Here is a 25,804-nt window from a genome sequence, read left to right on the forward strand (position 1 = left end):
AGACGGCATATTAATTGACTTGAATGAAAATGAAGCTGTGAGGGATAGTACAGGCTGTTCAATAAGACATACTGTCCTACGGCGATGGGTCAGCTGCCAAATAAAAGATACATAACTAACTGAATAATATATATATATTTATTAATGCAGACAAAAAAAAAAATCTGCATCGGGAGGAGTTGGGAAGTGGTAAATAAAGTCTCAAAATGAACAGATAACCACTTTGTATTTTGTCTTGTCTTGTGTTTTATTGGTCAAAATGTGCCTATAAGAAGATGTAACCCTGTTTGTATTGTAATGTTGTACTCCTGTCACCTATCAACCTTCCAAAAAAAAAAGTCAAAAAAAAAAATCCTACGTCAGCTTCAACCTTTAAGCGCCACAAAAAAGACAAAACCTACCACATACAGTACCTCAAACATTTTGAGCTTTACAAAACCATTCAGAATGATTACGGCATGATTCTCTTTTGATAGCCACATGGATATAAACAGTGCAGACTAAATTAGTCCCCTGGGAAACTCCTGCAACGTAAAGAGCTTAAAAACAAAATGATCCTCCTTCACCGAATGAACAATGAAAGGTATATTAAAAATCTGCCGCCAGTCCTCCATCACGCAGTGAGCAGATGCAGGCAAAATTATATTCGGGGACTGTTTTACCATTACTTTCAAATGGTGATGACAGCCATAAGCCAGCGTGTTTTACATAGAGACATCTTCACTGTCTCAGGGTCTTCATATCAGCCAAATTCCAAAGCGAGTAAGAGACTGCTGTCTTCATCTGGGCTTCCTAAACACATTAAGCATTTATGAAACTTGAGGTAACAAAGTTTCCCTCCTAAAATGAGATTTCATTACCAACTGAATGACTCTTTAATGACAGAGAAACAAAAACAAAAGAGCAATATAGATAAAGTGAGAAATAATGAACGATAAACGCTTCCGTCGTCCATCACCAAAGAGAAAAGAGGGGGAGAAAAAAAACAGAAGGTGCCAGCTGCTCGTTCCTCAAACCTTCATCCTGGAACATCAACTGCGGTGTTTGATTGGTGAATGTTGTCTAGAGAACGTCTGTTATCTAGTTTTTTGGCGTTTTCACTGAGGACTGTCATGTTTTGCTGCCTGTTAAGCTTCTCGCTTGAGGAGTTTGTAGCTGACACTCATTTTTTGACACGTAAACACTCAAACCAGAGTATCCTAGCTATCCTGAACAGGAGCAGCCGTAAAATAACAGCCATGTTATGGAGATTACATCAGAGCTCCTATAGTGCACCTGGCTGCAGAAGTAACACCGTGGACCATCTGAAGGTCATGCTGTTTATTCAGCTGCCCTCGGGAATCACGCACCTTACAGACACATACACAAACACACGGCCTTACTGACCCCTGGCCGTCATATAACACTGGGTTGGCTCCCACGGAGAAGACATGTCCTGGAAGGATTATTTGGTTAGAATTCTAACCTTAAATTAGGAGTGGAGAAACCAAACACAACATTCAGCTCTCATAACAAACTTGGTTAACAAGATAGGTGTCTATCCATCAGAAATGTTATTGTACGGCCTAGAATGTAAATTAGGAATGATTAAAAACGGATTATTTTGCCACATCCAATTGAACTTCAACCTTAAATCGACTGCTTCAATATCTGCAGTAACTGAAGATTCACATCACAGATGGCTTTGACAAAAGGGAAGTGAAAATGAGCAACTCTTTTACTCTTTCTCTTTTACAACACTCAGCCTTGAGAGTGTGAAATGAATAGGCGTCTGTGTGCATGTGGGAGAACTGTATGAAAGGTGTGTGACGGGTGCTACATGTCTTCAAAGATGAGTCAGGCGGTTAAGTGGTCTCATTCTCGTGAAGTTTGAAATAGATCCGTGGATTTTGCAGATCCTGCATCTCAGGCTGAGAATGGCCAAGCATGAATAATACCTCTCTGAAACCGTGCCAAATGCCCAGCTATTCCAAAACCTTGAAGCGAATTCGGAGCGCTGAATGAGTAATGATTGAGCGCATTTGCCGTAGCAAGTGAAACCATCAAAAAATTTCCGCCAGCTTCATTTAATCATTAGCCTAATATTCTCCATCTGCTACCTGCCCAGTGTGGTAATGGACGCCGGAGTTGAACGGCACTAAATGAGGTTCGCTCTGTTGAAGTCACGCTTTGCGTGCTTGTCCTGCTATTGGCTGGGACACGGTCTGGGCAGAAGCTTGCAGTTTGCAGCTTATTGGACACCTATGTGCTCACCTGTGGGAGACTTCGAACAGCAATCAGCCATCATGTCTTTTTGATGCCAACGACAATTTACAAACCTGACGCGCCTCGCAGGAGGATGAAAATTTCATGAATTTCAGAAGGAGACTAGAGAAGGAAAGAAAAGGCAGGGGGAAAAGTGAGAAATCGGACGACAGGGTGAGAAGGTCCAGCCTAGCACAGATGGTGGGTGTTGGTTGCCAGGGCAACATTGAACAGGCAGAACAATGAAAATATGGCATTATTTTCAGAGCTCTCATCAAATGTAACCTTCTTCCCTCATCATGAGCTCTTTTTTGGCATTTGCAGCATTGAAACTGACAGCTCGCTGGCTAATATAACAGATACGAGAACGATTTACTGACATTTATTCAACAGAGTCTTTTAAGCTTTCCTACGGATTGACAACAGCCGATTTTGCACTCGTTTAGACCGCAAACAAACTAAGATGTCTTCTAACAGAGAATTGTACCAGACCACTGTAACCAGTCTAAAGAGGTCTGGAAAGGCTGACCATCAGAAAAGCCATTTAGCGGGGTGTTTCTTCGTTTTTTTAAGAAAGGAATTGGTTAGTCTTAAAGCGAAAAAATAGGATGAGGAAGAATGAGTGATTGCGATTGATTTGTCCTCTACAGAACAGCTCCAAAAATGTACCTCTTGACCAGAGTTCATCGAGATGGGCCACCATCTGTGCATTCATCACCCAATTATCACTAAAACGGTCCAATGAAAGCCCTAACACAATGAAACACAACGTTGACTTGCCAAGTTAATCCAATAATCTGGAAGCAGGTGGTGAATGGACCTTCTGATTGGCTGATCTCGAGCTGAGCACACTGGGTAATTAGTGGGCGTATCAATGAACTAATGGTTATAATTAGACACACACGGAGGAGCTGCACACTCTGGTGACCAGGCCAACCTTCAGCTGACTGCGAAAACCAGTGACATCGGCGTGGGCCGGGCACAGATTTAAAACTCTTCCAGTTCGGGATGGCGTAATAATGAAAGCGAGGGTCTGCCGCTGGCGTTTTTGGCCCGGGTTTGGCCCCTTCTTTGCGTCAGCACAAAAAAACACATAATACCCTAATGAATCTAGGGACTAACAGAGGTGAGGAGCGTTATTTAAAAAGGAAATGGCTTTGAAAGTAGACCCCGGGGTGGTTGATACTAAAATCTGTTGCGATAAGCCATTTTGGAGGAGTGAAATCTTAGTTCACCCATGTAATGATGCTGCAGGGAAAATGATAAATACTTTATAAGTGTTTTAGCATTTTATTTCCATTCAATGAGTGCTATTAAAGTGCCACGCCAACACTTTTAAAAGTTCATCACTTGCAAGTTTTACATTTCTTAATGTGTCTCATTTGTTATCATCAGGTATCTGTATATAGTCTTCTGCAATCATGTGATGACAGATCTACACTTACATGTGCCAAACTCATAAACCATGACCCTCACACTAACACAAGCGCTGTTTACACAGACCAGAGAGGGCAAACAGGCTGTGGACTTTACGAGCCAACATTCACGCCTGTGCGCTTGCCTGTTTGTTTGCGCTGGCCGCCGTGGTTGGTCGGACTCTGCAATCATGGAAAGACGTGATTGAGACCGATAGAGGAGAAAAAGACAGACAGAAAGAGGCAGCCGTAACTTTAGACGGCTCCTGAAATGTGCTCTGTGATCAGGTTACAGAGCTGCGACCGCATGGCCGTCTCCCCGGAGAGGATCAGGTGAATTCCCAGGATAGGAGGGCCTCAGAAGGCAGACACTCCAGATTTAATTATATGCATTAAAGAGGATTATTCAGCTCTGCATGAGAGAGACAGATGACTACCTGCTCTCCCCCTCTCTTTCTTCACGCCTTCTACTTTTCTAGCTTTCCATCTCTCCCCGTTTGGTCACGAAGGATGCGGGATTAATGAGTTGATGTTCTTACCTGGGCAGGGAAGCATACTGTCGCTCGGCATCCTCATATCGTGGTGTCAGTCTGGGGTCAGGGTTTCTCACTGGCATCTGGTAAAGGCCAAGAAGAGAGCAGAGTGAAAAAAGAGACGAGGATGTTTACATGACACATCATATTATATTAGACTGCAATACAGCTACTGCAGTATACACATAGGGGGTGTGGTGGTGTCAACAGGGCAGTATACAGTATACACAAAGCATGTTGTGAGCAATTTTGGCTACTCCTGACAATCAAATCAATAAAAAACACAAAAGTAGCTGTAAATAATGCTCAAGATATCACAACACTGGAATGCATTTTATAGTTGACCATGATTTACTGTACATGTTACATTGAACATTGCACTACTCTTGATCTTCATATATTTTAAATTCTATAACTTAATTACATATATTTACATGAGAAAATCATACTGGTTCGGTAAGATTTTTGTTCCACACCAAGGTTGCATTTATTTAATAAAAAAAATACAGTAAGAACAGCAATATTGTGAAATATAATTACAATTTAAAATGAATGTTTTTGATTTATGATTTTTTATTTTTATGTTCATTGTTTCTATAATGTATTTTATTATAATATATTTTATATTTATCCCTGTGATAGCAAAGCTGAATTTCAGCATCCTTACTCCAGTCTTCAGTGTCACATGATCCTTCAGAAATCATTTTTATGCTGATTTGCTTCAAGAATCATTTATTAATAGTATTATTAATAGTTAACACAGTAGCTGATTAATGTTTTTGTGTAAACTGTGATGCAATTTTATTCAGGGTTCTTTGACGCATAGAAAATCATTTATTTGAAATCGAAAAGTATCATTATTTGTCTTTACTGTCACTCAATTTAAACTATCCTTGTTAAATAAAACAATTAATTTAACTTAATTAGTTAAAAATCTGTAAAGATAGCCTACTGTTCAAAATAATGTATCATTTTACGTAATTCATCATGCTATCTTAAGGTACTTAGAAATCAGATATACAGTATATTTACACATACAATCATCAAATTAATGTAAATGCAATTAAAACAAACTAAATATAACAATTTAATTATTATTTAATACAATATCTTATTTCATTGTTTAAGGTCACTATTGTGCCTGAAGAAGAACTAAGCCAATAGTTAGACAGATATAACAGCATGTAATAAAACATGTCAAATGTCTGATTCTAACTGAACTGATAAACAATAATATATATATATATATATATATATATATATATAGACAATTGTATCCCCACATTTAAAATACCTCTGGAATTTTTGCCATGTTAATTTCTGACACTCCACCTAAGCAGACACCAATATCTGTCATGTCACATTACTGTAGAGTTCGTTGTAAAGCATGAATTATCATGCGAGCGATTCATTCAAAGCCACATTCTAGACCAGCACTGGCCCTGTCACTCTCTCTGCATTCATCACAGAGTCACCTTCCCCCTGAAATACCTGCTGTGCCCTGTAATCAAGCCATGAAAGGCAGTGTGATTTGGTCACAAAGGCTGCTTATTGGGGGATTTAGTACTGGGAGTCTTGGGGAGGGGGTAAAAAGCCAGATCCCAGATTAAGTTTCTGAAAACAGGATGAAGTCTAGCAGTCCTCCAACCCTCCTGGACTAAGCCTGACTCAAGCTCAAGGAAGAGCCAGATTAACTGTGCGCATTACATTAGCAAGATGAGCAATCTCTTAAAAGACCGCCTAAACCTCCTCTCATTCAGCATGCAGATTTAGGAGTATCTCCTGTTTCCTTCCTCTAAAGGCCGACGCTTTCAACGGGATTTCGTTTGCAATCATGCTGCTTAGAGTCTGTATAAAACATTTAGAAGCAGCATCTCCCTTACAGCGCGACTTTACCCGAAAAAGCAGAAAGATGACAGAGGATAGGGACTGTGAGAATTGTACCCTGACACATATAGGCAATTTAATAAATTATAAATACTGTCATATAATCCATGAGGAAATTATTCCAGTAGATTTAGCAGGGCCTGACAGATGAAGGTTGGGGCCATTATGGAAAACTGGCTGCTTTTCCGAGGGCAATATGTGTGAAATTGTGTCATCTGTCTCAATGAGCTGATTTTAAATACACAGCTCGCCGTGCCACCACCTCTCTCTCCACCGTCCTCATAACGGCTGCCCTCCTGCCTGCATATTAGCCACATTTTTTCTCTCAGCCCCGAAAAAACCGGAATGTCTTCAGGGCTTCAATATATATGATGAAAGGACAGGCACACATTACCTGGAAAAAAAAGGATAGTTGATTGAGGGGCCAGAATGGAAGTGCTTCTGAATGAAAGAGGAAATGATCTCAGTTTCAAACAGACTCGCTCTATCTTTGCCTCTCCTTCACGCACGCAATGAACTCCATGAGCAACCGAAGTGGGCGTCTTTGAATGCTGATGATGGTGAAGATTACCATCATGTCCCTGGAGAGTTAAAGAGGAGAACTTATCTCCAAATGGAGCAGATACCACTATTTGACACAGTAGAAATACAGACCTTGGTGTTTAAAGTTCAACATTTTATGATGCTTTTTAGAACTGAATTAAGAATATCTATTATCAACATTTCTCTTGACTTTGTGCGCCATTTTGGATTTTAATTCAGCTAGTAAACTCGTTTGGTATCCATCACCACAGCAAAAAACAAACAATTTCTTTTTTGTTAAACAAAAAACAGCAACAAACGGGTTAAACAAATTTTCACTTATCTGTGAAAAAGATTCTGACATATGAATATGAGTAGGTATGTATGACTAAGTTAATTGTGATCGATGTGTGTGTGTAGGCACAGAAGCCAGTGTTTGTGTGTGGTGTGTGTGTGTGTGTGTTTGCTCAGGGGGCAACGCAGGTCTCTCTCTGGAGAGTATGCATTCATCCCTCCGCTCTGAGCTGCACAGGGCTCATGCATATGTAAAACGTAGAGATGAAATCAGTCTGATTTTACAGTTCACTGCGGGCTAGGTAAACAAATGAATGCTAGGAGGGGAGAGGTGGAGGATGGTGTGCTGGAAGGGCAGGGTGGGGTGTGTGCTGACTCACATCCTCAAACAGGCATCACCCCAGGCCTCATTAGAGTCACCTCACCTGCAGGCGCCACTAAAGAAATCTCTAGATCTGACCGCGCAAACTCTCACCCGCGACATTATCGAGGGTTTGCTCAAGCCGAGCGAAACTCGCAGGGCTGGAAATGGCACTTGTTAAATGTTAATAACTCATAAATGAGTTTATTCATGAAGAAACCTTTAGCGGCACAGATTAATCTGTCCTTTAAATGCTCTTTTAACTGACGTTGAACAAAATACGCTTTGTGATCAGCCTCCATAAATGCTAGGTACCATCAATACATTCAAATTGTGCTAACACAAGTCATACATGTCTAGTGGCACATAATGATTGATAAAGAATGTTAAATATCAAAACACAGCATACCTGGTTCTATGCGAAATAGCAAAGTTCAAGACATATGCATCTAAAATTCATGTTAGTTTCAGAAGGTATATACTGTAAATAGCAGACGTTCAGCTCCAGCAAAAAGACGCAGTGGTTAAATCCATGCTAAAGGCGTTGATTACGAATAATTACGCACAATTGTTGTCTTTCTCAAATCACACCTATCTATACAATCTTATCAAGGCTCAAAACCCTGACTTTGTCTTGCATGATCCTACAAAGCATCATCCATCTTTCTCATTTCCAGGCCTCTAATCACTTGTAGCTTCATAATCTTCCTCAAAAATTCTCAAATATCTTTTAGTCCCATCTTAACAAGACACCCAAAAGTGCGAAAAGTGTGTCATGAAAGTAAAAAAAAAAAAAATCAGGCCCAGTGGATTGTTCAGCAATCAGTCCCCATGCAGTACTCGACCTGGGGTGACGATGGGCAGCAATAAACACCGTGGCGTCTGACTGACAGACACGCTGGGTGATGTGTGTCAGAGCTAAGCTTCGTAATGACGGCCATTGGAATGGCATGGTGGGAGAGCAGACCGGTGCTGTATCCTCCATCCCACTCGTCCCTGCTCCTTCAAAGCTAATGGCCTACAGAAAGCCATTTCACGGCGTGCCGAGCAGAGGAGAGGAGAGATGAGAGGGTAATTCAGGCGGAAGAGACTGACACAGCCAGTCGTAAAGCGTCCTCCCCATCACTTCGTACACTGCACAATCCATGAGCCATCAGCGCCATTACCTGGACCTCCGTTTGCCCCGACCCACCCGTGCTGAAACTTAGTTTGAGGTATTCATACCTGACACAAGTCTAAAAATGGCAGGCCTTAAAAGTCAACATGAAGTGACATTTGAAATCATTTTCTTCCATAATGCAACATATATCAGAGTGAAGCAGGATATTTAACAAGGAAGGATTGATTTTATCATTCAGAAATTGATTGGATCATAAAAGCAAGCTTTAGAGAAAAGACTTTTTAACATTAAAGCTGAAGGTTAAATGAATAGTTTTGTCATCATTTTCTCACCTTCATGTCTAAGTTGTACAACTTTATTTCTTCTGCGATACAAAACAAAAAAAGATTCTCGGAAAAATTTGGTTTTGTCTGTACAATGAAATTCAATTAAGCCAACCTTGTTTTAGATCATTCTGGCTTTCATTTTATTGGCAAAAAAATCTTGAAAAAAAAAGTTGAAATAATGAATGTTGACTTTTTTTTAAGTTCAGGAGCATCTCCACATAATCCCCAATGATCCAGACCATTAATTGCTATTTTTGGTGTAACTTTTATTACATACAACAACTAGCATTGAATTTAGTTGAAAATTAAAGCTGCATTTCCTAAAATAGTGCTTGCCAACTGATTATCATTAAGCAATGCTTAAATATGTGAGCTGAAAAAGAGGTGGAGCAAAGCTTTAACATTCAGAATTTCATTATGATTTGCATGGAATAACAATTTTTGGTTACACTTTATTTCGATAGTCACTTTAGACGTTCTACTAATTATAAGCAACTTTTCAACTACATGTCAACTAACTCTCATTAGAGTAGTAGTATATTATAGTAGACTGTTAGGTTATGGATAAGTGTTAGGCGAATAGGAGAATAAGTTTACTTGTAGTCGCCAAGTTACTTATAGTTAGTTGAATGTCTGTTGAGGGACCAACAAAATAAAGTGTTAGCAGATATTAAGCAGACAGTCTACTAATACTCTAATGACAGTTAGTTGACATGTAGTTGAAAAGTTACTTATAGTTAGTAGAATGTCTAAAGTGACTATCGAAATAAAGTGTAACCATTTTTTTTAGTTCAATGTATGGATTATGCATAGCATAGATGACTTTAGAAAACAGCAAGCGTGCTGGGCTTTATGGGTAAAGACTGTTTGAAATGCTCTACGAGTGAAGGTGGAGAATATGCTGATGTTTTTTGACAGACCATATTTAATCTAAGACACGCTGTTCTGTCATGTGAAGGACTGGAGCGATATTAGTATCTGCATTGATAAATAGGCTCCATTACTCCATCATGTTCAGGACTCATAAAACACAGTCAGCGACAGGAAACATAAAAAGTCAGGGGAAGAAAAAAAAACTACACTGCAGACAGCTAATAACATCCAGCTCCTTTGCAATTTGTTAAAATCTGGCTTTCGCTTTGCAAAACGACAAGCTGCGGTGAAAAATGGAAAAGCCCAGAGTTTGGGCTACTTTTTCAGCTGACTCAAGTGTTTCGTCATCCATCAGTGGCCTGTGCACAAGTGTATCTCGGGCAGTCATTACTTATGATCAGACATATGATCATTTCCTGCAAAAGACATGAATAACCAAACATGTCAATTCTAACCGAAGGACGATCAGTTATTCCACTGAACTGGTCATATGAATACTGACAGCGCTCCAAACACGCACCACTTGCTTGTGGGAGTACGGGAGAGAGATGTGCAGAGAAGGATATGTCTCAATCTGTGATTGCACATGAGAACAGAGTCAGATCTGGCATAATGATGCAAGCATAACCAAAGCCCTCACTGGAACAGGCTGGTTCCCTTGGGCTGTAGTGCTGGGGCTTGCCTTCTAAGTATGTGGTATAGCGGGGGAGAAAGCCTGGGTTAGGTGCAAGATATAAATTGGAGTCAGTAGCAAAAAGGAAATCAAGTTTATGATAATATTTGTCATCATTTACTGACCCCCATAATTCCAAACATGTTTTATTTTCTTTCTTCTGCAAAATGTAAAAGAAAATATTTTGGAAATCAATCTGTTTTGGTTAGCATTGACTTATTGTATAGACAAAAACTTCTCAAAATGTTCTAATGGCTTGTTTGGTAATGCAGGTAATTTTGGTAATGTAAGTCCTGCAGGGGTCCATGAATAGACTATCATAAATGTGCCCAAATTAAATGTTCAATGCAAGGATACATTGATGAATCAATACATCAATACTATATATTTAATATGATTAGGAAGGTTTTTATATCAAATCAATTTTGTGCTTTTAAATTTTCTCTTCACCAAATAATCCTACAATAATCAAGAAAATATTAAGCAGCGCAACTTAAGCCGTTTTAACATTGATAATAATCAGTTTCTCGAGCACTAAATCAGTATATTGGACTGCATGAAGGATCATGTGACACTGAAGACCGGAGCAATGATGCTGAAAATTCAGCTTTACCAACAAATGATTAGATCTAAAAAAAAAATAATCATAATAGAAAACAGTTATTTTAAATGGTAATAATATTTTACAATATTACTGTTTATTTAATTTTTTTTACATTTATATGCAAATATATGAAAAAGAAGAACAGTGACAGTTAATACTATTTGTTAATGCTTGATGTTAACAACATATGTTATTTTGTTACTGAAAAGTTTTTAAATTGAGGGTGAGAGAACACTGGGTCTGAAGTTGAAAAATTCCTTCAAAATCCAAAACCGTTTGGCTTGAAAAAGTGTAATCTCAAACACCAATCTCTCTCTCCACAGAAACACACTCCAACGCATCCACCCACATCCAATCAGCCAAAACCACAGGCCCTCTTCTGACTGTTAATTGAGTTTAGCCAAAGTGCTGCCATTGCACAAGTGATGTGAGTTATAGATTATAAGAACCTCTCACACGGCCATCGATTCCACACGGCCCAGCGCAGGGCCAGAGAGAGCTGATGTGAGCTGAACGCTGCTTTGAGGATCTCTACCATTTAATTAAGAAGAGGAGAAGGTCAAGGGGCAGGTGTGCAGCTACGGCACTAATGCAGTGAGGTAAATATTTGTACGGCTTGTCCATGAATTAAAAGAGAAAGCGAAATGTTGCACTGCTCATAATGCATGCTGGAACTGGAGTTGAGCTGCAAATGATCAGGCCCTTCTACTGTAAAAGGGTCGCTCTCATGATAATTTGTTACAATTGTACATTTTGGCAAATTAGAGGAAAATTTGTACAATCTCATTTTATTTACATGTTTACATATGATCTGCTTGCGCACCACTGGCAGTTATGTTCAGGATGGACCTTCTTGATTAAGGCTGGCATACACTTATACTTAGGCCCCAATATACTTCAAGTGAAATCGAAGAACTGACGGGATGGCATTTCGAACAAAATCAGGCCGAAACAAAGTTTGGTTTCGTTTGGGAGTTTGAAACAGCTTGAACTTTTCGAAAAAAATAAAAAAAAATAAAACTGCTAAACACCCTTGTAACCATTGGTCTGTGGTGATTATTAGGTAATAGGTAGGTGTGTGCTGAAGCTCCGCCTTCTTTCAATTGAAAATCATTTCTGATTCATTTGGCCTGTTCAATTGGTCGTGGTCAGATGTCCGTGAGTGAAAACATGAACACACTGGAGAGCTGTTTATAGTAGAAAATAAAGTAGTACTTCTGATGAAATAAGACACTGACACGGTTTTTCATGTTTAATACGATAAAGCTGCTTGATTTTAAGCTATCTATTGTATAAAGTGATATAAATAAACGTGACGTGACTTTACTGGCCACTCCTGCAAAAATCTCCATGATGCTATGATCAGATGGTTTTCAGATCAGATGGGTGGTGTCAGAAGTTCGATAACAGTATATCGCTGCTCACGTATTTCGAAATTCGTTTTAGCCCTAAACCAAAGAATGAAAAAGAACTTTTTGAAATCTGAACAGGCATCCTATTATTGGTGATGCTGTAAATGGTTACATGGGAAAAATTGGGCTTCATACACTACACAACTGAGGATCACACACTACCAGACTTTCAAGTCCCCCTGAAAACAATAAACTCATGCAGAAACATTTGACCTATGGGTAGGAGTCGTATGACAAGTGAAAACACTGTTCTAAAATCAGCTCAAAATATTTGAGGATTTGAAATTGGTCAAATCAGACTGCCTAAAATCTTACTTTCGACAAACAGCGTTGACTTCTACTGACTGCAAATCAGGGCAAAAATATGTGTAAAAGTGTATTAGTGTATTATAAACTTTAAAGGTTTTTCTAAAAAAAATGACATTTCTGTAAAAAAAAAAAAAAAACGTGTTTCAAGAAAAAAATCGCAACCATTAATCGGATTAAAATGGTTGTTATTTGCTTTTTTTTATTACGGATTTTTTGCACAATTTTTTTTAGCCACCATCTGGGGTCCCACTTTATATTAAGTGGCTTTAAGTACTATGTACTTACATTTAAAAATAAGTACAATGTACTTATTGTGCTCATGTTGTATTGTAAAACACTTTTGGTGCTATTGAGGTGGGATACAGGTAAGGTTAGGGACAGGTGTGGTGGTATGGGTAGGTTTAAGGGTAGGTTTAAGTGTAAGGGATGGGTCAGCTGTGTAATTACAGATGTAATTACATAAATTAATTACAGCTGTAATTACATGCTTGTATTTTTTAAATATAAGTACAATGTAAAAACATGTATGAACACAATAAGTCCATTGTATCAAATTATTAATTTCAATGTAAGTACATGGTACTTAAAGCCACTTAATATATAGTGGGACCCAATCGGGTAACCAAAAATAATAACGTAAAGAAACCTGTCCAGAGTTTTGACAAAAATGTCAATGCGAAGGAATGCGATGCACTTTGAGAGGAAACGCTAGCGCTCCACCTGACGCAACCTTCTCGGCTATGATGGAAGAATTACTTGCATAGTGCATTCATGGGGAAGAAACTTGGGAGGAACCGTAACATACTGTCTATAGTACTCAAGACGACCTGTGATTCTTCACCGCAAAACTCACTTGCACCTATCCGAAAAGCTCTGGAACTCATTAATACAACTTTGGAGTCAAGCAGCGTCTGGAGTCTATGCGGTAACTGCAAGGTCATGGCCCTAAAAGCTGTCATATTTGTCATTTTTATAGGTGCCATATTTTATTTAAGAGATGCATAATGATCACATTTGAGAGTGAAAAATAACCAAAAGCTTGGTCTGTTCGTTCCAAAAAGCTATGGTATGACTTCATACAAGTAGAATTGACTTCTTTTATGTTGCGTTCATAGTGCTTTTGTGTTTTGCAGATAATAATTTTATATAATAAATATATCAGGATGTGGTGGTGAGACAATATTTATAGATTGCCCTGTCTAGACATCCAAGACAAAAAAGACAAGCATTTCCCACGTACAAATTTCCTCAACAATGCTCATGAAGGGCAGATGCATGTATTGTATCAGCAGTTGAATCTTGATTGTGAATGCAGCTCTTGTTATACGAAATCCACGGAGCGTTTTTGATAGGGCTGATAAAACAGAGCTGGCGACTCAAGCACCGACCGGCTTTTGGAACAAAAGTAGCCTTCCTGTGGCTGTGTCAGCCTGGGTCATCCTCTCTGTAAAGAGCACCTGGCCCTTAAAAACGGACAATGCGAAACATGTACAATGCTAATTCAAGTAAGGTCCTAAATGGTGTGGCATTCCTGTCTGTCTTCAGTAAGAGGAATGATAATTTTTGTGTTTGACCTTTGGTCTTTCTCAGCTCTCTCTCGCTCTCATTCGATCGGCATCAGCAACACTCAAACTCGTTCGAAATGTCACGAGGCAAAAGAAGAAAAACAAACTCATTCATTCAAGTCCACTTCTATTTGCCGCTCTCCTTTACTGCAATAATTGCTGTGGCTTGTGAAAAGCCATCAGTTTCCAACCCTAATTAGTGAGGCTCTTAACAAATTCTCTCCAGCCGTCCCTGAATACCGTTCCCACTGACAGCCATTGTGACGTCCAATAGAATCTTACCAGGCAAAAAAAAAAGATCTATTTGATAGCTTTAATTTTTCATAATTTTCTCTAATGAGGGTGCATTGATTTTAACTAGGACATGAACGCTACGAGGGAAGAGTGGGAGCTAACGCAGTGACTTCTCGCGCTCGCTCTACTGAGAATCCAACAGTAGAGCTCAGCATTTTGTTGTATATGCACTATTAAGTCACTTCATGACTTGCAATGGTTGCATTGAACAAACTTCTACAAATGCTGTCTAGTTAACGTAGAACTGTTGTGTGTTTGTTTGCTTTATATTTAAAAATCGTACCCACATGCCAAAAAGCTTGCATTAATATTCACGATATTCAAATCACGATTAATTACTGGATAATCGATAACCAATTACTGTATAGTGGCTCAGCTTGTTTTAATTTGTCTACGAGACATAATAGAGGGAATGCATTGACACGTGACTTTCCCGCGTGACAACCCCCCTCAGCCTGACCGAGTGGCAAAAGATCTGCTGCGTGTCTGGATTCAATAGGGGAAAACTGCGGAAATGCGACTAAATCGAACAATTTTATTAATTTAAACTAAATGTTGGACTCAATATAGCGTTCCTTACAACTTACTAAAGATCCAGTGATCCATGGATATTGACATGCAGCCAGGAATCGTGTTGCCTGACATTTATTGCCTGATTTCAACACCGGGGAAATAAAAGCAAGACCTAAACATAAGGCAAATTTGCCTGTGAACGCTTTATATAAATATAATATAGGTAGGTCTAAATCCGGGTGATCACTTATATCAGTGTTATATCCTATATATATCATATCGTCCAGCTCTAAAACTTTATACGTTTTTTGGTCAGTGTTAATTAAAAAAAAACATCCAATAATGCAGAATATGCAATGATAAATATTTAATTGATGAGCTGTTAATGTATTTAACAATACAAAATATACGGGTATGGTTTTACAGCTAAATTCAGCATATTGACACAAAATGATAACTGCAAATCCACCTTTGGCTGACTGGAGTCCAGTTGTTTCTGTGAATTGCAGCGATCCATTTGCTCCTCTTTCCATAGCAGTCTCTAAAAATATACCTCCGATGTTTTGTCAAATCTAGTTGTAGGCCTACAGTCAATCGCAAAGCTCTTTCCCACTTTATTTGTGTGTGTTGTGTTTGTTTTTCGCGGTATTCACGCTGAACACATATACAGCCAACGGTGACGTCACGCGCATTCCCTCTATAAGAGTCCTTCACACAAAAGAAGGTCAACAGGTAATTTTTATGGTGCGTTTTTGTTATTTTTGGAGCTCAAAAGCCCCAGTAACCATTTACTTTCACTGTGTGGAAAAAGTTGCCCGTATATTCAGCTCAAGAAACACTATTATTATTATTATTATTATCAATGTTGAAAACAGTTGCGCTGCTTGATATTTTAATGGAAACTGACACATTAAGTTTTTTTTATTACAATTTGATTAAATAATATATTGGAATTATTTGATGCCAAAAGAATTTAGTTAAAATAGAAATCTTTTGAATGCCTTTCCTGCCATTTTGATCAATTTAATGTATAACCTACTTGTTAATAAATCTTACTGACCCCAAACTCTTAAATGGTACTATGCAATGTCAAATACTAATGCAAAAGCTAGAATACAATAATGACCAAAACATTTATGGTTAAATGTTTGTAAATGGTCATTTGAACACGTTACCTTTTTTTCAACATTTCAAGTAAATGAATTATGAACAGGAATTAAAAATGAGCAATATTACATTAAACATGAATTAAAGGTATTTTTTTCGCCACCAGGCTATGCTAACCTCTTACAATAACAAAGGTGTATATTGATGACGTATATTAAGCGGAATTATGGATCTTAACTGCCAGCTGCATTTGAGTGTCTTGAATGTTGTTAGTTAGGTTGTTTGTTAGCTGTATGAGACTAAGCTAGATTAACATTAGAGAATAACATACAGATCATATTCTAACATTTCATCATGTTGAACTACATAACATTGATTAGTTTAATGTACATTTGCTCACCTGTCTAATAAAGTAACATGCAACATTCGCATCTCGGTCAAGTCAAAGTTAGTCGTGGACGAGGAGCTCTTATCTCTTAGTAACTGTATTTTAGACATACCTAATGTATTGACAAACTGAACCTTGTAGTAAAGTGTTACCAATCTTTCTTTAGAGTATCCTTGAAAAGAAGAGAAGTAGTCAACACAATATTTCCAAAAACTTCAAATCTACTGTACATCTGAACGAGTGTCAGAACTAGTCTTCTATATGAAGTCCCTTCTTCTTCTGAACTGAAATGTCAGGCATACCTCAGGGATATCCACAGGAGTGAGCGAGTGTGTGGGTTTGTGAGAGGATGTAATGGAATATGAGTGTCTACATGGTGTCAAAAAGTGGATGTGAGTATACGATTAAGTGTGAAAATGTGTGTGTTTAGCAGTAGGGAAACGGGTGTATCTTTGAGGCCTCTCTGTGAAGTGTGCTGAAACTCCCACATGTAATTAGAACAGTTTTCCTCCTACTTTACTTTCTTCCACATCCACTTAATTTTAGCAGCCGGGGTTTGTTACGTAAAACCTGGGAGAGCGTCTCAACACTGTCAGTTATGGAAGCGCTCTCTCTCTCTCTCTCTTAACAGCGCACAAGAAGATGAATCCGAAAATTATAATTACTTCAAATCTCGTATCCGTATTATAGTGTGATAACAAAAGAGTGTGTGTGGACCGAACGGGGGCTGTTTGTTTGCGTTTCCACTGGAGCGCTGATCTTCAATCGCAATCCACACTCTTGAGTTAATGCTTAATTTGAAATGTCAAATCCTTTCAGGATAAAGCCGGATAAACAGGAAAATAGGAAATGTCACATACTCAAGTCCCCGACACTCAGGCAATTAACCACATTAAAGGTCAATAACCAAATGCGTGCTGCTTTTAATGACTACTGCCTCTTCACACATCATGTTTTTTAATGGCTGCCAATGTCTATTTTTATCTAGCTTTTCTTTTCAAATGGCTACTCAAGGTGCCGATAAGAAATGTTATGTCTAGTGAGCAAAGCTCAGTGCCACTGGATACCTGGAACACATTAAATGACCTTCTTCTCTGTGTCTCTGTTTCCATTCTTATGTTCTCAACTCAAGGTTCCTTTAAGATAAATTACGAAGCCATAAATAAAAAAGCGGGTGCTGACATTCTTTAAAAGTTGGACCAATTTTTTGCTCTTCCTGGGAATTTACCTTCCTTTGTTCTCTTAATCCCTGCCAAGAACTTTTAAGATGGGAAGTCTGGAAAATGGGGGTCCTATCTGGGTGGCAATGGCTTAGAGAAATTATCTCCAGTCCTTAAACCCCCTTTTCTGTTCCACTTTCCACCTCGTTTCTGCCTTATCGCTCGTCCACCTTGAGTATTTTCCAAGGACGACCCACAATTTGAGAGGAAAAAAAACTTCTAAAAGCCAGGGCCTTTGAAATCTGATTGGCCCAGTGAAATGCATCTCTCTTAAATTACAGAGCTTCTCTGTTGTGTGTACTTTTTTTTTTTACAAATAGAAACAGCTATTTATATACTTTTGGATTTGGTAGAGTGTGATAGCGCTATCATGTTTGCACACAGATCGCTGTGTAAACGGTTCTGTACAGATATGTCTTAACTCATGGGTAGTCATGGATAGATTACAGAACTTAAAGGAGGATACTGCTAGTCTGCTTTTGAATGTGCTACTGACTTCCTTGTCATCATTTATTCATACAACTAAATAAAGATCATGTGTATGACTGACTGACTGACTGAATTGTGAAAAATGTGCTGGACGCTCTTTTCCATGCAGCTACCATGGATGGGGACTGGAGCTTTCCAGCTTCAAATATAATTCCAAAGCACCATAAACAATCATAATAGCAGTTTATTTGACTTGCAATTTATTTCACTCCTTCTAAAGCCATACAAGATATTTGAGTAAGAAACAGACTGAAATTAAGGTTGTTACTCGATGAATATATCGCCCTTCAACTGATGTGAAAGGATCACTGAGTAAATCATTTGTGATTGTCACTTTGACCAGTTTTCTGAAGAGTTCATTGAAAATATCAACCCAAAGAATGATTTATTCATGCTTGGATTATTAACAATCCAGTATTGCTACTTCGCAGACAATGTAAAGAGTTCTAGAGAAAATATCAATAATACTGTTTGTTCCTCACACAAATTAATTATAGAAATATAAATAAACAAATCTTTTCCCAAGTTAACTTGTTCATTTCGTTCGTTGAATAAACCAAATGACACGAAAAAAGATTCGTTAATTTTGATAAACGAGTTCAAACATGAGTCACGAACGCGCATCACAGAACAGAGCAAGGCGACCATTTGAGCTTATAAAACTTAAACTTTGTTTGTTTGTTTTTTCAATCGTTTCGCTTGATAAGACCCTTATTTATCGTCTGAAATCGTTTAAAGCCCTTTGAACAGTTTGCAGTTTGCACTGAAACCGAACCGGTTTTGAACCGTTGAACCGAAAAATCCTGGAATGTTTTCATCAAAAATGTCTTTTCGACTTAAGTTTTTTCTAAAAACATAAATTATATTTATGTATTGATCATGATGTAGTTATTATTGTACCAATTTTGACATTTAGGCAATTCAGAAAATATAGTTTTGTTAAATCTCGAGTATTTAAGTCATTTAAAGATAAAACAACAACACATGATCGTAAAGAATACTTAAAATGTATCTTAAAAATTCATACTGTATATTATGTGCAAACAAATTACAATGAGGTGGCTGTTTTGCAACATGGTGGAGATGTGTCGATAAAAAAGAAAATTAGTGAAAAAAGTAAACGTGCACACACACACACACGAGTGAGAGACAGAGAGATATTATGAGAAATGAAGAGAATGAAAAGGAAAAAAGTCTGTCTGTGGTTTCAAATTTTGTTGGGTATATGGGACGGCCTGTATTAGTGTGAGATTTCCCCGGCCTGGACATTTGTCCCAGTCCGCCTCTCTACTTTTCTGATACATTTATGTTGGTTTTGAATTATTGTGGAAGCTTAAAAGATCACCATTAATTATTGTATAGAAATGTGTGACCAGCACAGTCTTCAGAATTTATCCTCTTGCTCTTCCACAGAAGAAAGAAAGGGAAAATGAAGGTTTTCAGTGTATTTCTCTCCAGGTGGATTCCTTCTGTAATCAAATCTAAACATTAATTATGTTTTCCGGTGTATATGTTTTCACACAAATGTTTGTGAATATTTGTTTGAACTTCAGCCTGAGACTGACATTGTGAGAGCTGGAAGTCATCGTGTGTGCAAACATACATTTGGATGAGTGAGTGTGTGTGTGTCGGTCATGTGTCCAGACGTGTGTGTGTGTCTGATAGGGGAGCAGCTGGCTTGGCAGGCAACTTCAGATGAGGGTATAATGGGATGGAGGCTCTGCCTTGCTCTCTCCTTCATGGAGATGATTGCTAGAGAACACTTGGTTTCGAACCAGCACCCCGTGCAACACCAATTCCCAAAGCTTCCCACCGCTGCAGCCATCAACGACAGAACTCTATCTGTCAGTCTGTGCACCTCTGAAAATCACCTGTGTGCCACCTAAATCCTGCATGGAAGACAGACATATCCTACAAATCACCAGTATATTTTAATACAAGAGTGGACATTTTTAGAGTTATCATGGTTAAGGGATTTTGTTATTGATCAATATTCCCAAGATCCAGAGAATGCAGAGATGCAGAATGCAGAGAAAGTATAGCTACAGTATAACTACAGAAAATAAAATAATTACAACAATAATAATAATATATAATGATGAGCCAAAACATTATGAGCAGTCACAGGTGAAGTGAATATCGTTGACCATCTCCTAACAAGGCCACATAATAAGGTCTGGTTAGATTAGAAGGTAAGCAAATAATCAGTTCTCATAATCAGAGTGTTGGATGCAGGATAAATGGGATAAAGGTCTGAGCAACTTTGACCAGGGCCAAATTGTTATGGCAAGGCGACTGGACCAGAGTATCTCTGAAACGGCTTGAGTGTTGGTCCCGGTCAGTGTTGATGAGAATTGCGTCAAACTAGCGACAGGGTGTTGGGCGTCCAAGACTCATCGGTGCATGACGGAAATGAAGGCTATCCCTTCTGGTCCGAACCAACACAAGGTCTACTGAGGTACAAGTCACACAAAATTTAAATGATGGTTATGGGACGAATGTATCGACACAGTGCATTCTGCTGGGTATAGGGCTAGGTAGTCGCAGACCAATCAGTGTCATATGATCACCCCTGTCCATCACTGAAAGTGGCCACAATGGGCACATGACAGTCGAAAATGGACCTTAGAGCAGTGGAAGTTCGCCTGGTCCAATGAGTCCGGTTTTCTTTTACATCATGTGGACAGCAATGCAAGTATGCACCATCTACCAAGATGCAATGTGGGACGACAACAAGCCGGTGGAGGGAGTGTGATACTCCGGGAAATGTTCTGCTGGGAAACTCTGGGTCCAGTAAATTTGACACGTGCCACTTATCTCATTATTGTTGTTGACCAGGTACACTCCTTCATGACAATGGTGTTACCTGGTGGAAGTGGCCTCTTTCAGCAGGATAACGCACCCTGCCACACTGCAAACATTGTTCAGGAATGATTTGAGGAACACGATGAAGAGTTCAAGGTGTTGCTCTGGCCTCCAAAATCCCCAAGAATTCAATTCAATTGAGCATCTGTAGGGTGTGTTGGACCAACAAGTTGGATCCATAGCGGCTCCACCTTGCAACATACAGTACTTGAAGGATCTGCTGCTAACTTCGCAGTCGGCGCTGTTTTGGTAGCATGGTCATGATATTTTGGTTCATCTGTGTATGCCATTTACAAATCTTTGTCACATTTCAGCTATTTATTAATGCCTTTGAGTGTGGCTCATCCAATCAGATTTCACACATCCAGGAAGATGTAAATGTTAATCATGTGTGATACATTACTAAAAGGCTAAAGAAGCAAAAACAAACATGTTTGTTTAATAAAGAGATGTTTGGTTTTCTTCTGCGACACATTCTTGACACATACAGCACCAGCTGCAGCACTGAAAAGCTAAAAGTCCATGTTTTTAATGTGTCAGGGGAAATACTAGGGTCTTTAAGGATAATTGCTGCGTGTTCTCTTGCAGTGTGAATTTGTGCAGTTCTGACACTAAGCGTGGTTAGGCGCTGACATTCAGCTGTGTTGTAATCAGCAGCATGACGTTAAGGTGCATTACTGTCCATTACTGAAAGCCATTTAGTGCTGAACGCAGGCAGAGAGGGAGCTGAAGGAGGGTTACTGTTGTGCTGAACACTACAGAAGAGCAGGTTCATAACTGCTCCCACCGAGACGCCCATTTTAGAGGAAGACATCTAAATTAGAACGGGTCTTGAAAAACTCGTACATGAAAATGAAAGAAAATTGACTGTCGCAGACTCATTATTACACAACTTTTGAAATAACTTGATTTGTTTTGTCCAGTGGAGTGGAATGGTCCCCGAAGCACATCGCATGATGCTAAACATGTGGTGGTGGTGAGGGTAAATTCCTCGTGGACTGACTTTCACGAATTCCTCTCGTTTCATGAACTCTGGGTGGCATTAGACTCTTTGAAGATCTTGAGCAGTAATCCATGGATGTAACCTGCACCCCTCATTTTTTTCCTAAACTATCTCAGATCTCCCTAACGCTCATTAGCCAGGCGTAGAAGGCTGAACAAAGCATAGCTCCCCTCTCTCTTCCTTTCCCTGAGGCTCAATGGAGTGGTACAATTCATTCTGCGAACCCCCTAGAAATGATACAGGTCAACCCTAAGCATGAACCGCTGAGCACGACACCACTGGCCGTGAGTAAAGAGAAAGGCTGTAATGTCTTTACTTTCTCTGTTCAAGGGTCAGGAGGTCAAAGAGGTGTAGATGGTAAATTTGTTAAGAGGCATGGGGCAGACCTGACCAGTGAACCATCACACTAACACCGGGAATGCACAGCAGGCCAATTAGCAGAGAGCCTGTTGAGGAATGCAGCTGACCACAGCTGTCCACTAGATGACCAGGGCTCACAAAGCTCTCTGAGATGAAGCTCCTTTTAAGGTGAATAGAAGTAGTAGAATAGTAAAGGCCAAGAATGATAACTATGAAGATTACTATATTAGCATCCATACCAGCAGACTATATAGTTCTGTTTATTCTAAGAGCACACTGCAGTTTTGTTGTCTGCTGCTTTAATTGTTATACAGTAGTTGTGGTGTGGAGACTGCTATTCTTTTATGATTTTTTGAACACTATCATTATTATTATAGTTTATCGTTATAGTTATTGTCCTTGGTTTGAATGGGCCTTAAGTCTGAATTTTGAAGACAACATTAGCTTTGTTTCCTAAAGTTGTGAATTAAACGCGCAAAATTGGAATGTCGCATAAAACATGCGCATACTGTTTCCATCCCATGAGTTCAAGAGAACAAAATCGTCTCTTGCCACAAAACATCTGTAGAATAAATGAAAGTTACTGCAATCGGGGAAGCCACTGTGGCTCTGACGAAACACACCAACTGTTATCTTGTGTTCGTATGCCTGGTTTTTGGGAACACAATCATGTGAGACACTTCAGGGGCGTCATTTTACCAAATTATTCTTATGAAAGACTTTGGCTCAGGCATTTCAGAATAACTAAAACATTTGAGATGATGTTCAGTGAAATTGGTCTGCTTGTTGGTCCAGTTATCAATCACACTCACTGTTGAGGTAGTCACATGACTTTTTTTGTTGTGCATCGAGGGATTTATTCAGTAAATATGTTTCGTTTATTAAAATGAGCTATGCACGTTTATAGAATTTATACACATTTCCATCCAGCGTTTTTTACATTTTTTTTGTAATGTGATATCCCAAAATTTGCATAAAAATAGGTGGCTGGAAACATGGCTACAGACAACTCGTCTACAAATGAATGTGAATCAAACAAAAATGTCATAATGTACTCATTTACATTTACTAATTGTCATGTCATTATAAAATCTGTATTTCTTTGGTGGAACACACAAAGTTCCCTTCAAAACAATATTTGAAATATATCTATTGTAAAGACATAGATAGTAGACTACTTTTAGATAATCTATAAATCTTTAAAATGTGACTACTACCTTTTTTTTAATACAATATGATCCCTAAAGTTCTTTTGTGATTAATAGAAGAAAGAGAATCATACAGGTTTGGAATGACATGACGGTGATTACAGATTTTTTTTTTTTTTTAAAGAGCTTTTAAAAATGGGCCAGTTAATGGACACCTCTTGGATTGTGAAGCAGGCCGAAAGCTGCGGAACAGGTTTGAAGTATGACGGCATTTACAGTATTTGAAATAGAAATATTTTGTAGAATCTAAAATGTCTCATTGTCACCATTGAATTTGTTCTCTGAATAAATGAATGGCACTCAACAAAAGAAAAAAAGAAAGAGATTGATAACAAAGAGTGGATTAATTAGGGATGAAAAATCTTGTCCACAATTGCTTTTGAGACAAAGCTGACCGGAGATATGTAAAATTGAATCAATGCAATTGAGCTTACTCAAACACCGCATGCACAATGGAGAAGCTTGTATCTACTCAGTAAATAAAAGGCAAAATGGTCCACACTAAAGGTCAAATAGCACATATCCAGGGTAATGTGGCCATGCATCCTCAGATTGAATTTCAATTTGGGATTTGAACAGTAAGAATTGATTTCAAAGGTTTTGAATAACGCAGCAATTATTACTGACACAAACGCATTTTGAACATTGTTACTGGCTCTCTCGTTACTTTGGCTCTGAGAGTTGGCACTTCAGCTGCTGCTATGGTAACTCTAGTCTGCACAGAAGCCCAGTGCGTTGCTCCTAGCAGCAGGGCTCTCAGAAAAGCCTTCCGATCTGTTACACCGGAGGTCTTCAATTCTGCTCCTGGAGGGCTACTGTCCTGCAGTTTAGTTCCAACCGGCTTCAGCACACCTGCCTTTGTGTTTTCAAGCCTTCCTGAAGGGCCTGATGAGCTGATTCAGGTGTGTTTGATTAGGGTTGAAACTAAACTCTGCTGTACAGTGGCCCTCCAGGAGAAAGATAGAAGACCTCTGTGTTACACTATCCGTCCAGGGCCAGTCACAGAGATTTGACCTGATAACACAAATTATTAGCTGGGAATGAAAGCTTACTACTCCGTAAACACAAAACCAGGCAATGCAGGAGCATTTGTAAGTGGTCACTGTGGGTTTTGCTTTCAAATAGATGGGAGCTAACCTTTTTCCCTATCATCATGAGGATGCTGTTTATCTAAAGCATTGCTAAACTTGAATAATCATATTGGAATTAAAACATATCTAAAACACAATGCACGTCACAAAATGACGGACATCTGCCTGGTGACGTTCTAACATTTGTCAGTGAATGCTTTAGAGATGTAAAGCAGATGAGCAAGCTCTCTAAAAATGGCATCTTCTAGATGAACACACGTCATATAGACGTCTTTGTAAAATTCATGTGCGACACTATGGCTAGATGTGTGCCACAAAGAGGCTTGGCACAGTGAGTCTATCATTATACAGGCATTGTTTGGGTATGACGGTGCATCCAAAGAAAACTGATTTATGAGCTTACAAGCCACCTTAATGTATATTTGAAGATCTAAAAGAAAATCAATTGAGCTTGAGAGGTAACCACACAAAATTGTGTGACTACAGAGCCAATCATGCAAGTCAGTATTAAACAAAAATGGATATATTTATGAGGTAATCATTCCAAGTGCTCCTTCAAACGGCATTTTCGATTTTTGTTCCACTAACACTGAACTGTATGCTACCAGAAATGAACTTTTCCATGTAGGGACAATATTTGCCCCATAGAGTTGTTTTTCAGAGATATTTTTTTGCTATTAAGAAAACATATTTACAGGAATTATATTTCTAACTATATAAAAGTATACTGTGGCTCACTCTTTTATGTAAATACTTAGATCAAATAATTTCTCAACCAGACTAATTACACAACCATTCAAAATGTAGGGGTCAGTGTTTTTTCAAAGAAATTAATACATTTATTCTTTGAAGACTTTATTGAAACAAATATTTTCAACATCAAAGTATCATATTTTGCACACAAATATTAAGGAGCACATCAGCTTTCAACATTGATTATAATAATAAATCTTTCTTAAGCAGCTAATCAGCATCTTATGATGTTATGATGCTAAAAATTTAGCTTTGCCTTTACAGGGATAAATTACATTTTAAAACAGATTTTCTTTTTCTTTTTTAAATTGTAATAATATTCGACAAACTTAGTTTTAGTCTCAATTTTTGTGTCATTGTTGCCCCAAGCTCCCA

At 38.6% G+C, this 25,804-nt stretch overlaps 1 protein-coding gene across 5 annotated transcripts in view; it reads right to left on the reverse strand.

Annotated features, from left to right (window-relative positions):
• The window catches only part of pard3bb (par-3 family cell polarity regulator beta b), a 305,177-nt gene that overhangs the window by 5,532 nt on the left and 273,841 nt on the right, over window positions 1-25,804 (reverse strand). For all 5 annotated transcript variants that reach the window (XM_089133316.1, XM_089133317.1, XM_039683213.2 and 2 more), the window contains one exon: window positions 4,199-4,275. In XM_089133316.1, the coding sequence (XP_088989442.1) occupies window positions 4,199-4,275 (77 nt within the window). The remainder of the gene's footprint in view (window positions 1-4,198; window positions 4,276-25,804) is intronic.

The sequence above is a fragment of the Pimephales promelas genome, chromosome 7 (assembly GCF_988280905.1).
Source record: "Pimephales promelas chromosome 7, fPimPro1.hap1.1, whole genome shotgun sequence".
Classification (NCBI taxonomy): domain Eukaryota; kingdom Metazoa; phylum Chordata; class Actinopteri; order Cypriniformes; family Leuciscidae; genus Pimephales; species Pimephales promelas.